General features: G+C 40.2%; 1 protein-coding gene across 1 annotated transcript; it reads right to left on the minus strand.

Annotated features, from left to right (window-relative positions):
* Nucleotides 1–328: 328 nt before the first annotated feature.
* Nucleotides 329–7,706, minus strand: LOC147057159 (uncharacterized). Its single transcript, XM_085913042.1, has 6 exons — nucleotides 7,451–7,706; nucleotides 5,919–5,966; nucleotides 5,593–5,625; nucleotides 5,304–5,451; nucleotides 5,032–5,193; nucleotides 329–4,860 (listed from the first exon to the last, which is right to left on the minus strand). Exons 1-6 carry the CDS (start codon nucleotides 7,499–7,501, stop codon nucleotides 3,932–3,934), a joined length of 1,371 nt encoding a protein of 456 aa, XP_085769168.1. The 5' UTR covers nucleotides 7,502–7,706; the 3' UTR covers nucleotides 329–3,931.
* Between the last annotated feature and the right edge of the window lie 9,172 nt (nucleotides 7,707–16,878).

Genomic DNA, 16,878 nt, shown 5'->3' on the forward strand with positions numbered 1-16,878 from the left:
ATGGAGACTGGGGAAAATATAGTCAAAATACGGACCGCGGCCCACTTACGGCCCGTTCTGTTCTTACATACGATCCATAGCGCATTTTGATCAACTAAAAAAATGTAGCCATTCTCCCTGAAACCTGTCAGTTATACATTTTTAATACGTTTACCTCATGGAATAATTGAAAAAAAAACAAATTCATGATTTTTGTGAAATACAAAATGGAGATTAAAATATATAGTGACAGAGTTGAGTTATACTCTTGTTTTTTTTTAAAGCATTTCCTTTCCAAACAGAATCATCTAGAATTTTAAGCAAGAGAACACAAACAGTTGCTAACTCAGTCCACTTTATTTTATCACCAAATCCACATCATCCTTGATTTAAAGTAGTATAGATGTCTGTATCCAACATGAACGAATTCCAGAAGCAGCAATGAAGAAAAAAAAATACCAGAAGGTGATCATATCGTAGGACCAACCTCTTGGAAAACAGCACCCAATAAATATACAAATATATGAAAATGTTAAGAGAATCTCATTTCACATCTGAGTATGCACCACAGGTGTCTATGCTATACACACCAAGATTTTGAATCATTGCCAGACATAATAAACACGCCCGGATGTTCGTATCGACAAATATCATGATAGTAAAATGACAATCAACTTTGGCCTCATGAAAAGCGTGTGTTTTGTTTTTTCAGTTGCACAACAACAGTTTAAGTCTCTCACACATGCTAAGTTACAACACAAGAGAGCAGTACAGATAGTAGATAGCTTAAAAAGAACACCACAACTTGTAGTAATATTCATCGGAACTAGTTCACATAGTCACATGTACTTCTATAAATCCTGCTTGCTTCTAAACACACAAATAAATGTTGTTTCACAAAGAATCAACAGTCTTGGATGATCAGTCATGTGTTTTTGTATTCCTGGCAAGTTGCCTTATCAATTCCCTGCTTCACTCGAGTAAAAAAGATAGAGGAAATGCTCTCTTGAAACAACGAACAGTCCTTACCAGTCTTTAACAGTCTTAAAGTGGCCCGTGACCTAAATTGAGGGCAGAGTTTGGCCATGTTTGATTTTAAACAGTTCCACAGAAGGCAAAAAATCAAAAAGTGTTCTCTATATACAGTGAATCAACGCTCAGCAACTCGGCTTTAATGTGAAATCAACGCTCGGTAGGTGCTCACGTGTTTTTGTAAACGTACCATTATGTTGTTGTTTTTAAAAAAAAATATTTTAAGATTTTTCCTCGTACGACTGACACAAATGTTGGTAACACACGGAGGCCACAAATTGAGCCGAAATAAAGCCACCTTTCTTGTTTGCACTTGGGAGAAGCCTTTAAGACAAAGGCAATTCAAATGCTTACAGTATATACGTATACTGCGTATGTACAATCGAAGGCCTCGGCCCAGCACAGCTCACGGCTCAGTAGGAAAGAGGTAAAAGTCTTTTTTTTTTTTTTTCACAACAGTTTGTTTCCCATCAATCAGCCTCCACCAGAGTCAGGAAAAACAGTGTGAACACTATTGCTAAATACTACTTTTGCGATTTTCGCGTGTGCGGCGTCTATTTTGAAAGTGGCCGCTTAAAAGCACAGCTAAAACTGACTTCATGTACGACACACAACGTACAAAAACGCGCACGCACGCGCACACACACACACGCTCACGTAGCAGCGAGAAAATATATTATGCCTAAAGAGCTTCTAGGCACCACGGGCTGTTTTAAATCACACATCAGCTAGTGCTAATCAATAACATGATTTAAAGGAGTACAGAAATGTACGATACATCTTGGTTACAGGTAGGTTAATTATTTTTATATAACTTTGCGTTTATACACCACCGGAATAGTTTTGGTGTTCACTCTTAGCTTCTATTCAAGAGTTTTACCATTTGATGACCTCACTGACACACTTTTTGAGTACCTCCATTTCCTGTCTTGTCCACTGGGAGTCAGTATTGTGTAATATTGTCATATAAACACCAGCTAAAATTTGCTGTATAATAAAAGTATTTTTTTTTTGTCAAGGATAAAGAATATATGCCTGCGACGAGGGCTTAACATGATCTTTTTTGGCTAACGGGGGCTTATGGCTTCTAACCGCTCAGCATTTTCACAATCTTTTCACTTTCTAGAACAGAATTTAAAATGTCAATAGCAGAGCCTGTTATATTAGCATTAATCTGGCAGGAGCCGTGCTAGCATAGCAGTTTGGTTGTTTCGAATATATGTGCAATTTAATATTGATGATTACAAACTGGAGTGGCATGAAACTACTTTTTCACAATGTCATTATATGCCATCGTGCTTAATTATATCCTCGTGCTAATTATGGTCAAATTCATAGTGGTGGGGTATAAAGGAAAAATCGAAATGTAAGCACTTTTTCCCTGTGAGACATACAGTGTGTCATAATAACCTTTAAAAATCAAGCAATCACAAACCTAACAGTCACGTTTGTCTTAGTGTTTAGGCGAATAGTAAGCATCACTTTCACACATAAAATGATCAAAACGGCCACTGTAAAATCAAAAGTGGTCTCTTGTCGATGACCCGTGTCCCCTTATGGTAACGACAGTAGCAAACGCGTATTAGTTTGATGCTTAAATACAGTTGATGTACGCGTGTGTGCTATTTCCATACAATGGAGACATCACCAGGACAAAGTAACCTGCTTCAATCTCAGGTGGTACTTCAGTCAAGGGCTCCTCATCACCCACCCACTTCGGCGGGCACTCTACATGGGCGACTACTGTACAGTCCAACCAATGACTTTGAAGTACAAAACAACAGTTTGACTAAGCCTTAAAACTAACTAGAAATATTTGTCGACAGTGAAAAACAAAACACATCAGAGCTCGTATTGCCTGGTTGCATACAATTCACTGTAGGGGTCCACTGTAAAAATGTCCAGAAGCATTTGAGCAGTCCTTTTTATACATTCATCATCAGTGTATGAGAGAGTTGGATTAACATGTTGCCTTTAAACAGTAGCAGCCTTGAAAGACACAAGAGAGCCGTATATTATGGTATCCAATTAGAAAATAGTGTTGCTATATAAACATTTGCACGCCAAGAATATAATATGAAGCTGGTGAGAGGACATCTCCATGTACAGAAAAAAAAAATTAAAAAAAATCGTTGAATTTACTTTACATTGGGGAGAGCATCAATTCATGATTATATTTGATATATATATATATATATATATATATATATATATATATATATATGAAATGGATCAATCGCATCATCATCATCATCATCAAACTGATTTGTATGGCAAGAGTGGCAGCCAACACGTTGCATCAAACAGTGTGCGACCTTCACCAAACTTGATTGTTTGATCAAACTTGATCACCTCATTTGCTGGTATAAAAAGGGCGGATGGGGATTTCAACACTTTTAAAGGTTAAGTTGACTCAAAAATAAGAGCAAAAGAAAAAAAAGATCGTAAATGCACTTTTACATATTCCCAGCCACACATGGGGAATGTGTGTCACTACAATATTTTGTGGGAATAATTTTTGTTGTTGTTGTTTGCATAATCCTAACTATCACTAGTATTAAAACGAGACCTCTCACCTTGGTGACGTCATGTGGCCGAGCACAGGTTTATTGTGCAGTAAAAGACGGACTTTACCACTTTGACTGTGGAGGGGGGGGGGGGGTGACTCAAAAATGAAAATGAAGGAAATTCATGTAAACCCATTGACGTCAATCCAAATGACCTCACCTTTCCTTTGTGCTTTTTGTACTTTTGTACAATCCTCACGGCTCAACGAACACCTGCTCTCCGAGGTGAAGAGGAGATAAAACTCATCCCGTCCTCCCACTCACCTCCAAGACTTTTACTTCAGTGACTTTTCACCTACTAGTCTTGCTCAACGAGGATGACGCTAACATAACAACACTTCCTTCTTTCCTCGTCAGACAGCCGAGGACTCCACGACGACAACGGCGTCCAGCAGAGGAGAGAGGACCCCCTCCTTAGCTCGGAGGGAGCAATCCACGCTGTCGTGTTTCTCCTTCTCCTTGAGGCCCGCTTCCTCTTCTCGGTCTCTGCGTTTCACTTGGCATCGACACACCTCGATGCCGGAATCACCCGTCAGGCGTCGGTGGCGGAAGTGATCCTCTTCGTCATCCTCCTCGTCATCCTCCTCGTCGTCGGGGCGCATTGCGGCGGGGACGGCCCGTTGAGAAGGTGACGTGGTGGAGCGAGGTAAGCCGTCGGAGTAGATGAGATGCTGGACTTGCCCGGAGGAAAGGGAAGGGAGAAGAATGAGGGGTGAAAGCGGAAAGCGAGGGTGGGGCGAGGGGCGGTAGCTATTAAGGGGGCGCAGGGGAAGTGAGAGCGGGGCAGCCGGACATGGGATCCCCTCTTTGCCGTGATAGGAACGACTGGGAACGACATTCCGAGCGAGCGGCGATATGACATCCGCCGGAACCTGCGCCGAAGGTGGCGAGGAGGAGGCCGAGGATAAGCGGCCGCCCCCCACCCCGGGCAAGAAGGCGCCGTCGCCACCCGTCTCGCTGGGCGTGGACACGCGGCTGCTATCGTACGTCTCGTCCGTCACCTGGACGGAGAAGGAGGTGCTGCAGGGCGAGGTGAGGGAGCAGGACTCGCAGGAGCAGCTGGTGTAGTTGTCGGAGCTCTGGGACGAGGTGAGGCCGCTGGGGCCCGGCCCCAGGTAAGGGGGGCAGGGGTGACTGTGGAGGTGGTGATGAGGGTAAGAGGAGCCGGGCCCAAGCGTGGCGCCGCCCTGCAGGGCGAAGACGGAGCTGTAAGGCGGAGGAGGCGTGGTGGGCTGCGCTGCCACCTCATCGTAAGAGGGTAACTTGAAGGTGGCCAGAAAACCTAAAAAGAAGAACGTATATCTTCAGCGTCCATTTTCATTTTACATTTTGAATAGTCGTATACAATTTAGTTTTAAAATTGAGCGGTACAAAAGTTAGACTGAGCAAACAATCTGAAGTAGGATAAGCACCTTTTCTCTTTAAACACTACAAAGCGATGAAATAAACCTACTCAGATCCAGCATGGAGGACGGGTAGTTGTAGGTTCCGTTATAGGCAATAAGATTGATTTCCCGCTGTCTCTGTTGCTGCTGGATTCTCAGTTTGGCGCGGCGATGGCGGTAAGCACAGAAACAGCTAAAGAGGATCAACACGGTCCACAGCAGCCAGAACCCTGCAAGGAAGAGCGAAGCCCCATTTTTAACCCCTAGCCAATCGTAACATACCCTGAAATATTTTCGATCTCGTTTAATTTCGACTGACAAAGGCGGTTAGGTGACTCACACCAGAGTTCGTAATAATAGGTACAGCAGCCCGTCTCTCCGCAGCAGTGTCCTGTCTCACACAGGTAACCCGGATTGTTGTTTATACCAGGACAGTACTTGGGACTGACTACGGGCTGGCTACCAGAACCGTCATGTTGCTTCACCACCTGGTGGACAAAACAAAACCCCGTGTGACCTCTGCAATGCCAGGATATATATATATTAGATGGTGAATGATTATGAAGATATAAATTTGAATACAAATGACAGCTCATTTTTAAAACAAGTAGACAAACAACTATTGACACCTTGTTAGCCGATTCCTTATTGGGAACAGCCACCTGTAAAAAAATAAATAAAAATGGTTGAAGTCTGTCAGATGTGATATGTAATAAATGGATTGAGATAAACAATTTTTTTTTCCCATCAAGAGCTGATATGTGGCATTATTTCACAATGATTACATCAGTGAAGGAAAGCCCGGAGTGAGCCGCAGCGATATCTGCCTCGCGCATGGTAACCACACGAGCCGTAACGGCAAATAATTGAGTCGCCATGGCGACCACTGTGGTTATGCTCAGAGGCCTGATTTTCATAGCGCTCTGAAATGAATAGCGAAGGTCGAGCTGCTCACCGTGGAAGCCTCGGTGGTCCCATCCAAGTATCTCAGGGACATTGTCATCTAGTGAAAGACAAATAGATATATGCAACCGTTACAGGAAACACCTCATAGTGAACTTCCACAACTTCATTCTAGCAGAGACTCTTTACTGACTTAATAAATTTCCTCCACCAGTTTCAAAGTGCTTGTATAATTTTTTTTCTTCGAAACAAACATTTCTCTATAGGTCAAGGAACATCACGGTTCCATTCTAACTTCATCTATCAGCTTATTCATCGCTATTGCAAAGTGCAAGGGGCTTAAAACAGATCCCTGAGGCACTCCCAGTAAAATATCCCGAGTAATAAATACAAACTCAATCGTACGGCACATTTCAAAACATCTGAAGTCACATTTTTCATTCAAATGTCTTGCCAAAAATTCCAAAATGAGTATATCAGTCATTCTTGTGTAAATGTCATGGAGGCCCACAGTGAGGAAAGTGACAAATTGCCAGTGAAAGTGAGAGACAACAATGCAGAAAGACCGTGGCTGTGTTTGGAACTCTTTTGTTAACTGCCTGATGGATATGTTGTTTGTATGAGGGAACAAAGTATTGCCCTCTACCGCAATTTCAACGCACACAAAGAACTCGACCGCACGAAATGATGATGAGCCAAAATTCAACAAGCCCCAAATGTCATAGCAACACTGTACACTGATATCCAAATCCAGAATTTTCTTGCTGTCTGACTATAACGGTGGTTTTAAACAACATATATCTTTCCGTATGGAAATTAGGGCAGGTTCACTTGTTGCTTGTTTTCTTCTCTTGCTGCCTTCTCTTGTGTCTGCTGTGACTACAAAAGCATTCAGCCAATCATTGACCTAAAAGTATTAGAATGATAATGAGGTCACTTTGTCCAAATAGGACCCTGAAGCCATATTTTGGCGAAAATTTAACTTTTATACTTATGTCACATGTGCATTGTTTCCCTTCAAATTCATCGTAGTGATATGCGAAGGTAAAGATGATTGGGAGTATTATTTGAAATGTCATCGTTCAAATACCCGTGCAATAAAGTGCAATTTGATTCGTGGCGAGAAGCTTTAATCAGCACGCAAAAAAATGGAAGGTCATTCACATTGTGGAGCTGTCAGAATCCTGAATCAGCAATTTAGTCACTTCTACAACTGTTTGTCATGCATAAAGCATCACTAGAAGCTGTAAACATTGTACTGTACACAGACAGGTGAAAGGTAGCAGCTTAGAAGAACAAGGCATCCATTTTTCTTCCTACTCTCGAAGCAAATATTTGTTGTGCATCTGCTAGTCTTTATTTGCGTGACGAGTAGGAGACAGGTCATTTATGATTAAAATTCAGAATTGGGGAATCAATGAAAAAAATCGGAGGTAGACATGAGTGCAGGCGAGTAGAGGCTGCTGCAGTGTTTATCAACATGGAAGCATGTTGCTCTGCAGCAATCCATGCCCCTGCGTTTTGACACTAGTGTGTATGCGCGCGCTCACGCGTGTGTGTGTGTGTGCGTGCGTGTGTGTGTACCGCCTCAGCCTTGAGCCCGAGACAGAACGTCAAAGTCTTCTCGGGATCCATGTTCAGAAGAAGCGGACGTCCGATCGGAGCGTCGACGTGCACAAAACGCAGGAAAGAGATGTGAGCTCCTTCTTCGGGTTTAGAACTCCATCACAGCGGCCACCCCCCTCTCAGCAGACACGGCGGCTTCCCCATCCGCCATTCACACGGACAGACAGACAGATAGACAGACGGACGGTATGATGCCCCTCCCGGACCTCCTCTCTCAGTGTCTCTCCACACACGGCGCGTATTGAAATAGACCCATCCCCATATTACCCCACCCCTCAGGATGTGTGACCCCGATTTAAGAGGCTTGCAAGACGACCTTGTCGTCAAGTGACGTTGCATGTGGCGATGCAAATGTATTTTGGTCTCCCTTTGTTTGTTTTTTTCGTCTTTCTTTTCCTCTTTGTTTTGGTGCGAGGGTCGCGGATGTTGCGGGTGACGTCATGCCTCCCGCAACCCCTCCACAGTGCAAATGCACCCACCCCGCGATCCACTTGATTGGCTTGAGCTACCAGCAACAGTTCAAAACCATCAATCCATGTATCACTCACCTTTTTTATCTCTCTCTCTCTCTCTCTCTCTCTCTCTCTCTCTCTCTCTCTCTCTCTCTCTCTCTCTCTCTCTCTCTCTCTCTCTCTCTCTCTCTCTCTATCTATCTATCTATCTATCTATCTATCTATCTATCTATCTATCTATCTATCTATCTATCTATCTATCTATCTATCTATCTATCCCTCACCCTAACCCTCTGTCTGTCTGTCTGTCTGTCTGTCTGTCTAATGTCGTGAAAAATGACCACACCACAACTTGAACTGTGCAAAAGTGGTAGGATCAATACTTTTTAGACCAAATAAAAATAATTAGCTCTTCAAGCACCATCAGTTTAGCCAATATCAATATACAGTAGCGTACTAGGCATAAGTGTTCATTAAAAACCAAGACACTTTATTCCTCCAATAATACCTGTGGCACTCTGATCGGTCTTGGTACAAAATATAATTATAGCTGGAGAAGGTTTTTTTTTTTTTTTTACACACAAACAATAAAAAACAATCAGGCATGAAAATCAGTGGGAGTAGAGTGGAGTAGATACGTATGTACACCGCTCAGAGACAGCCATTTCTTAAGCAATCCACAAGATGGCGGCATTTCCATAGCAACATAACTTCATGTCAATGTAGGCCCTAGCTAGCTGGTGGAATTGATTTTAATGCCACCACATTTTTCTCTTTAATAGTGTCCAGTGAACTCTCCCCTGCAAAAGCTAATATTAGATTACATAAATTAAATTACAGTACATGTAAACTATACTGAAAGCACTATATTACATATGTAGTTCTAAAATTTGGATTACTTATACTTACTAAGAGAGGCAAATCAAGACGTAACAATCACAATACAGTCATTGCCATATTGCTAAGTTAATACCTCTTTGAGAGTGTCGATCAAAACTAAGCATTTCTATCTGTTTACAAGCAAATTTCTAATTTCTATTTCTAATTTCTAATACAGGCCTTAGATGAAGCCTCTAGCCCTAATATAGTAGAGCATGGTATTATAGTTGATGAAATAAAAGTAATCACGTATTCTACTTCATTGTGTTGGAGACCTTCACATATAGCTAAATTTATCCCCTTTCAAATTAGCGGCACTTCCTATCTGATGGTGTACACTTTTGCCTGTCCCCATCTCCTTTCATGTTTTTCTCGTTTATTGTGTACATTTTTCTATGTGTACACATCAAGGCAAAAGCCATTAGGCCCTGAAGCGCTCCCATCTTCCTTATGCTGTATTTCCTATTTTCCTACTTGAAAACCCAGATGAGCAAGTTGAAGCTGTTTTTTTTTTTTTTTTTAATGAAACCAGTTTGCTAAATGCTTCACACGGGAATGTATATTTAAAAAAATGGGATTATATAATTATTTAGAATTGTCTCATCTCAAACTATCGATTCAAATTGACATTTAACCCTAAAAGAAAAATACCTTTAATCACATAATATTTCAAAAATATATGAAAGATAATGCAACTAACTTCTTAGTTCATCTTTAGCTTTCGTTGTTGAATGGAAGAAATTATTGCTTCCTTATGTCCGTTTCAACAACAACAAAAAAAAGGTTCCTCCGCCTATAAAGAAGATCTACATAATAATCGAGAATGTCTGCCCGCTCAACAGGAATTGGTGAGTTGTAACGTTCACATGGGGTTGAAAAAAAATTCCATTTCAGGCGTGTCGCCATGATGCCATGATCCGATTTTCTGTAAATTTCCCAAAAAGCTTGTTTGCTCACTCTCCTAAATGACACAATATGTCAAAACTTCCTCTGACTCATCGACGCAACACACTCAAACGTGTGTTGCTTTTACACACAGCACACAATTTAAAAATAGTGCATAGTAAAGTCACCATCATATTTTCAGTTGATTCATAAGAATAAAATATGCCAAGCCAAAGAAAGAAACATGTAAATTGCAGGCGTGCTCAAATATTTGGCCTCAATTTCAAATCAGCTCCTCTAACGACCTTTTTTTTTCTCTCTCGGGCTTCTGTGTTTTTTTTTTTTTTTTTTTTTTTTACAAACCGAATAAATTCTTCAAAAAATGCTAATAAACAATTAATTTATGTTGTCCACAAAAAGAAAAAGAAATAAATACCAGAAACATTCAGAATATGAAAAGAATATTGAGACAAAAAAAATCAGCCCTTTATGCGATAATGTAAATCCTCTCCTCGTGGTTGTATGCTTTGAATCTTATCACGAGAAACTGTAGTCAGGTTTGGCAGAAAGTCATAACGAAACTCATGCGTGACGATACCAGCGTCAGTTTCAACATGACAGCAATAATTCACCTTTAATTGTGCAGTATTATCATAAAAGAGATATAATTGGATTCAAAGTTTACAAAATACACTTCCCTCGATTATCCATTCAAACTGACAACATATCCTACGCAAAAATTCATATTTATAACTGATGACAAAAATGATTTGATGAAACATTGGACGGTAAAGAGCTCACATTTTTGACAGCGTTGTCAAAACAGAAGTCCTCGTACCACAAAAAAACAAATGTGTCTGCATGTATTTTGAAAGCTGCCTGTCAAAATTACAGTCACACGTCTCAACAAGTGACGTCATCTGGAAAGCGCAACTGAACTTCCCTACAATTTCCAAATGCCGAGCAGAAGGTGAATCATCCAATGCTGAGAAGGCGTCACATTGTACCACGTTGCCGTTTTACACCACGTGTCAGGTGGACCGACATCCATTTTCCAAACTCGTTTAACAAACCATTCCTATTCTTCGCCTTTCGACTGACTTTCTTTTCGTTCTACGACTGTATTTTAACATTAATACTGAATATGAGGTTTCATTTACTGTTTTGATTGTCTTTGTTGTTGTCTCATTATTAAATTTGTTACAGATCCAGCTGCTGTGTACGCTATAAAAATAAAGTTGTCTCGTATTGTAGAACAAACACAAAATGGTGTCACATTAACTTTACAATTAATATTATTTATATAGACAGCTTGAGCTGAATTCACACGACACCGTTCCCTTAATGGGGAAATGTTGAAACGAAAACCACTTGGAAGTCAACCAGTGTCACGTGAACGATTCTTTTATTCATATATAACCTTATGATGACTGTTTTATTCTGTTTTATATACAAGGCATATGATAAAACAATAAACTGTCACGTTAGGTACTTGCTATAAAACGTTTAGGATAAAAGTTTTAACTGTCATTATGACATCAGGTCAAAGGCAACATATCACAAAGAGGGATGATCAAATAAATGCTGAAAGGCACATCATGCAAAATGGCAAGATTTCAACAGATGTTGCTTTCATAATGCATGTGGAATGATTTTTGTGGCTAAGTCTCTGCTAAAAAGGAAATTTAGGCATAAGCAGACACACAAAAAAGCTGACACACCGTGTCTGTGATCTATTTCCTCATTGCCGTCTTGTTGGAATTCACTGACACCATTTTTAATGTGTGAATTCTAAGCCTCAAACTTGTGGGCAGCCTCATCTTTGTTTATGTAAAGCCACAGCGGAGTGTAACATGCAAAACAGAGGACAATGCAACCATATGTTTGTGTTTCCGAAGAAAATTAAGACATATTCTTGCAGAGAAAAGCCGCGTGAAAAGAGAACAAAAAAAAAAAAATCTCCCTATTTACAAGTGTTTCTGCCTGTATATTTTTAGGGCATCAATCCTCAAAACCTTTCCACAAAGTACCACCCAAAAAAAAAACAAATTACAATCAACATTAACAGAGCCATATTGTGCGAAATTAATTTTTGTTATCCGCGTGAAAATGTTACGCAATGACCAATCTGCTCGACTAAAGTTTTCTCAGCTCATGTGCCACTTTAGTCAAACATTGTCTTTAGTAATCCGGTGCCAAGATCAACTCCTCTCTCTGCAGTTTCCTGTATTTTTCACTTCTTCATTTATACTCGCCTTGTCCTGAGACACAGTGACCCACTTTAAGTTCCACCCACTCTACGAAACAACGTGAACAAATGTTAGCGCATAAAGCTAAAACGCCTGTTGTTTTGCAGGATTTTTGGAAAGGATTGCAAGTTATTTAGGAGTGGAAAAAGGATCTTTGCCAGTTAGTAGGGGGACCCCGAGTGCATGCAGGGAATGCTGCTCATTTAAATACAGACAGCACATGACTTTATGACATTTTGATGGATGGCAGGGATGGGTGATGACAAAAAAAAAAGCAATTTTGGAAGAAAAATAAAAGGGGCTTTCCAAATGTAACAAGAACAGAAAATTGATGGTCAGGATGTTGTTGTTTTTTAAAAAAATTTTATGAGATTTTTTTTTTTTTTTTTTTTAGACAGCTGTACTTTGCGGCTGTGGAAACGTTTACAGGAACCATGCTCTATTATTAAGCACGCAACCTGGATCGGTCATCCTACCTGCACAGCATGCAAAGAAAACAACACGTGAATAATGTAACACGACTTCTTCCATACTTGACTCTGGCATGTTTTTTATCATGACTCCTTCCTCTTGTTTTTCTTCCTGCTCCCTTCTTTACCTTCCCCCCATGGCTGTGCATAGAAGGGCCATGGGTTCAAAGATGCAGAATGTAGGTCGACCATCAGTGCTGAGTTACCGATTAGAAACAGCTGTGTGTTCCTGAGCCGCTCTGTTGAGGCCAGCATCCATCGGCGGGCAAAAACGGAGCAACTTCACCCACACTCGTGCATTGAATCGATCGGGTGATTGTTACCGCTTGGGTTCTCTGTAAAATCGTGTGGTGTATGGTAACAGGTGAATAAACTCGCTTCCCAACACGCACCAGTTTGGCAAATATAAGTAGTAAATTCAAAAAAGAAAATGCATGTTGAATAAAACATAACCTCCATTATCTTAATGCTAGCATGAAACAAGAAATGCCATAGACTGACAGGCTATGTGGCTATGTTGTTCCACAAAAAGCAATCAATAGGAACACAAATGGCGCAGCAGCACACGTAGATGATAATATACTACTCATGGGTATATATTCTTTATCCTCTGCAAGGAACAACTAATATTACCGTTGCAGGAAGACTGAAGGAAAAAAGTTGACAAAAACGGTTTGATTCATTTTAATTCGATTTAATCTTTTGTGAGTATTACAACGTTTTATATTCAAATCAACTTGGATAAATATCGATTCAAAACTGAGACGTTCATGCTATAAGCGTAGCTCTGTTTCTTATTTTTCACTGCAAAAAAGATTTCTCACATGGCCCCCCCTTCCTGCTGTGGCGGACAATGGCTGTTATGGACCAGTGAGTGTTTGAAGTAAAGTCTTGAAGGTGACACTGATTCTAACATGTCTGGATTACCCCTTGCTGGCAGCACTGCTTATTATAAACACACCCATGCGTGTATGAATGCACATACGCACACACATGAACATAACACCCGGGGGTAATTACCTGATGTGGGCCCAGGGGACGCCACTTGTCTGGGGCCTTTTTTTTTCCAAATTATTTGGCTATAAATCATCTCCTCGTCATTTTATCCGCTAGCTTTTCACGACTGATTTTGACTTTAAACCCTTGGTAGTTTTTTTTTTTCAAATGTCATTACCAAATTTACACCATAGCATTAAAATTTTAAAGTAAAAATTAATTCAAAATATTATAAAGGATTGAACAAATACATGGATTTATTTTTTATTTTTATTAGGTCCTGTATCCAGATACAACAAATTAGACTACTGCTAGATGGCTAATCCAGCTAACCGTATCCGACCCAGTATTTAATGTTTTACAATGGCCAATTAATTGCCGTGAAGCCTTTTGCGTACTATTGTAAACTTTTTCAAACAAAAAATGTCTTAAGTATTTCAAACCATGTTTAGGGCTGAAGTTTCCAGTTTTCCTCTGACTCTAAAGGGTTAAGAACAGCACACACTGTATAGTACTGACACACAGACCCCCTTTTCTGATGCCAGGAGACAAAAAAGTTCTGGAGTGCAAGTGAAGTCGTGGAATAGTACAGCAGGAAGGGAGTGGCGTGGCGACTCTTTGCACACCCTCAGACCGACCCTTTGACAGCCCTCCCTCCATTGCCAGCTCAGCACCGGATATGAGCCAAACCCTGAACCCTGCAGCTGTGGGTCTGAAATGCCAGATGGGCAAAATAATGTGCACAGACACCCAAACACACGTGTCAGGTTTTTTTTCCTTCACAAATAACAAGTATGCGTGACAGGCTGCAAAGTGCACCAGCAAAGGCTTGCAGGCAATCACCACGGGAAAACATGTCATATTGTATGTAGTGTCTCAAGAGACGGCAGTAATTACGCCGCCCTCACACGCGATGTCCCCTGCCACACCCTTTGGTGCAAAACTGTTGAAAAGACAGACTTTTCCGTAACGTACAACTCACAATTAACCCGACTTGTGAATTTTTTTTTTGAATGTACAGACTTGCAATTTACTTGGAAAAGATGAGTGAATGATGTATTTTTAAGCACATTTCATGTGGGTTTCAACTTGTGTGTGTGCAGTTTGCCGTTTATTTTCTTACATTTGATTGAAGGCAGAACCACAGGGCGGTTTGCTAGAAATGCTTTTTCCTGTTCATAAATCAACTAAATGGCTGATAATGATGTCAATCAGGGATTTACAAAGGGGAGGGGGGGAGGGAGTACCGTTGGGTCAGATTTCTCATGAATTAAAAAATGAATTGTGAAGCATTTAGACATTCACATTATTTTTTGTATTTTTTTTTCCTACAAATTTAAATAATTTGATGATGCGATATTTTTATTTTTGAACTCAAAAACTAACAGGGTATTTTAAAAAAGAATAGTCAAAATATGGCGGCCTATTGGTGGGGAATTTTCATCTTGAAGAATATTTCAAAAATATCTTTCAGTGCTAATTGGGTTGAAATGCATCACAAAGAATATAAAATGAGAGCAAGGATGTCGCATCTATTTAAAGTGTAGATTCACATCCACGGGTGGGTGGTCCGGCATCATCCATCTCTGCTTCCCACCCACAAATGAGGATAGGCTTGCTTTGCATATTTATAGGGAGAATGTTTGTTGTTTGAAACCCGCTGTTTGAGTGTATGAATTAGCTCAAGTTCGCCAGTTGCCACGGTGACGGATATGCTTGTTTTATTTGAGCCTTTTCAACCTCATGTCGCTGCACGACCCTGCCCCCCCCCCTCGAAGCTACCTTCGCCCTCTCCGGCAGTTTGTCTTTTATTTAGTGTGGGTAATGTGCAGCGTGATGGGGTATATTTACATACAATTGTGAAATATATCCCTTTGTTCCAGTTTCTATATATTGACACTATTCTCCACAGAATTACTTTTTGGGCGTGTCCACACTTGACAGGTGTGGTTCAGTTAAAACCGGTGCAATCACTTTATGGCCAACATGGTAAAGGTATCAGAAGAGGCTGCGATAAGCAGCTTTTGCTTTTTACGTACAACCTTGTCAGAAGATTACTTGCCATCCATTAGTACAATGTACAGTAATGTTAGAAACTACACACCCCATTCCCGGAATCCTGGCAGTCACCTTTTTTTTTTACTACATGACATGCCCTGACTTTAATTCAACTTCTGAACGTGTTGAATTGGAGGAGCGGTTTGCTTTGGAGTCAGTGGACTTGAAATAAGAAGGCTACAAGGAAATAATATTTGTAGGATGGGAAGTTACAAATATTTATAAATAATTCAAAATTGCTTCCAAGATTTTTTAAATAGCAAACGTGCAACCCATTGTTTACTGACCAATGGTGTTCCATTCCAAGGCAAATAATAAAAAATGCATATAATGCAAATTTGTACGGAATTTAGAACACAGTTGTAAAGTCATTATTACAGTAAATAATTGCATTCATTTTATTAATATTGATAAGTGATCGATGCAGTATATCCCTTTGTGTGTGGGTGTACATTGTTGTACTTGTATTTGTCACTTCGGACAAAAGTTTACGGATTCAGCCTGTCGGAACATTTCCAGACAGTTACATCGCTGGTGTTTCTTTAGTACATGACGGTGTATGAGACACAGGCTTCTAAAGAAAATGCTACGTGTCGAACGGTTCAATGACTAATCAGCAATTTTTGCAGACTGAGCGGAGGATTGCATCACATTAACGTTGAAACAAAAGTTGGGATTTGGTCATGATGTAAAGCTGGAAACTACACCAGCGATACCAGTTAATGTGACCAGAGAAAGACAATCCATGCTAACATGCTAGGATGCTAATATGTAGCCTTGTTTATTCATTAAAGCTGAGCTACAGTGCACTGGACAAGAAGTGCTACAAAGCTTGAGCCACTGTGATCAGAGTGTATTCAGATGATGAAGTCTATAAATAGAAATGTTACAGCGGGAGGGATAAAGGTTTTTCCCCTCTCATGCTATGTAAAAGATTGCTTGGATTTCAGCATTCTTTTCAGAAGATTACTATTGCATTGGAACCTGTTTGATTGCATAATTTGTTGTTGTTGTTGTTGCAAATTTGTAGTAAAAAAAACAATCAACCATTATCAAAATTGAAAAGTAAATTCTATTGCCATGATGCAGATCTGAGATTTTAAAATCAATAAGTATATCTTTATCATCAATATATGCAGTAAAGAAATGGGAGCTTACAAAAAAATGGAATAAATATGCCTCTAAAGTAACACAACATTTGAACCATTCAGCCATACCAACAACAAATGAAAATAAAAAATCACAATAGGCCTTCAGTTTTTGATTTCATTTGTGTTTTACTGCGCTTGACTACACTTTCCACTTTACCAGCAATATGTACTGTAAATCGGCATCAGCACTTACGGACCACAAAAACACACTTGGCAGTGTGTCATCGCCTCATTTCCGCATATGCA

This window comes from Syngnathus leptorhynchus, chromosome 5 (assembly GCF_054491065.1).
Source record: "Syngnathus leptorhynchus isolate UIUO chromosome 5, UIUO_Slep, whole genome shotgun sequence".
NCBI lineage: Eukaryota > Metazoa > Chordata > Actinopteri > Syngnathiformes > Syngnathidae > Syngnathus > Syngnathus leptorhynchus.

Coding starts and splice junctions, on each gene's coding strand:
- LOC147057159 (XM_085913042.1), bottom strand. CDS start 7,501: ATGGATCCCGAGAAGACTTTGACGTTCTGTCTCGGGCTCAAGGCTGAG. Junction 5,452..5,592: donor ATAAGGAATCGGCTAACAAG/GTGTCAATAGTT, acceptor TTTGTCCACCAG/GTGGTGAAGCAACATGACGG. Junction 4,861..5,031: donor GTCCTCCATGCTGGATCTGA/GTAGGTTTATTT, acceptor TCTTCTTTTTAG/GTTTTCTGGCCACCTTCAAG.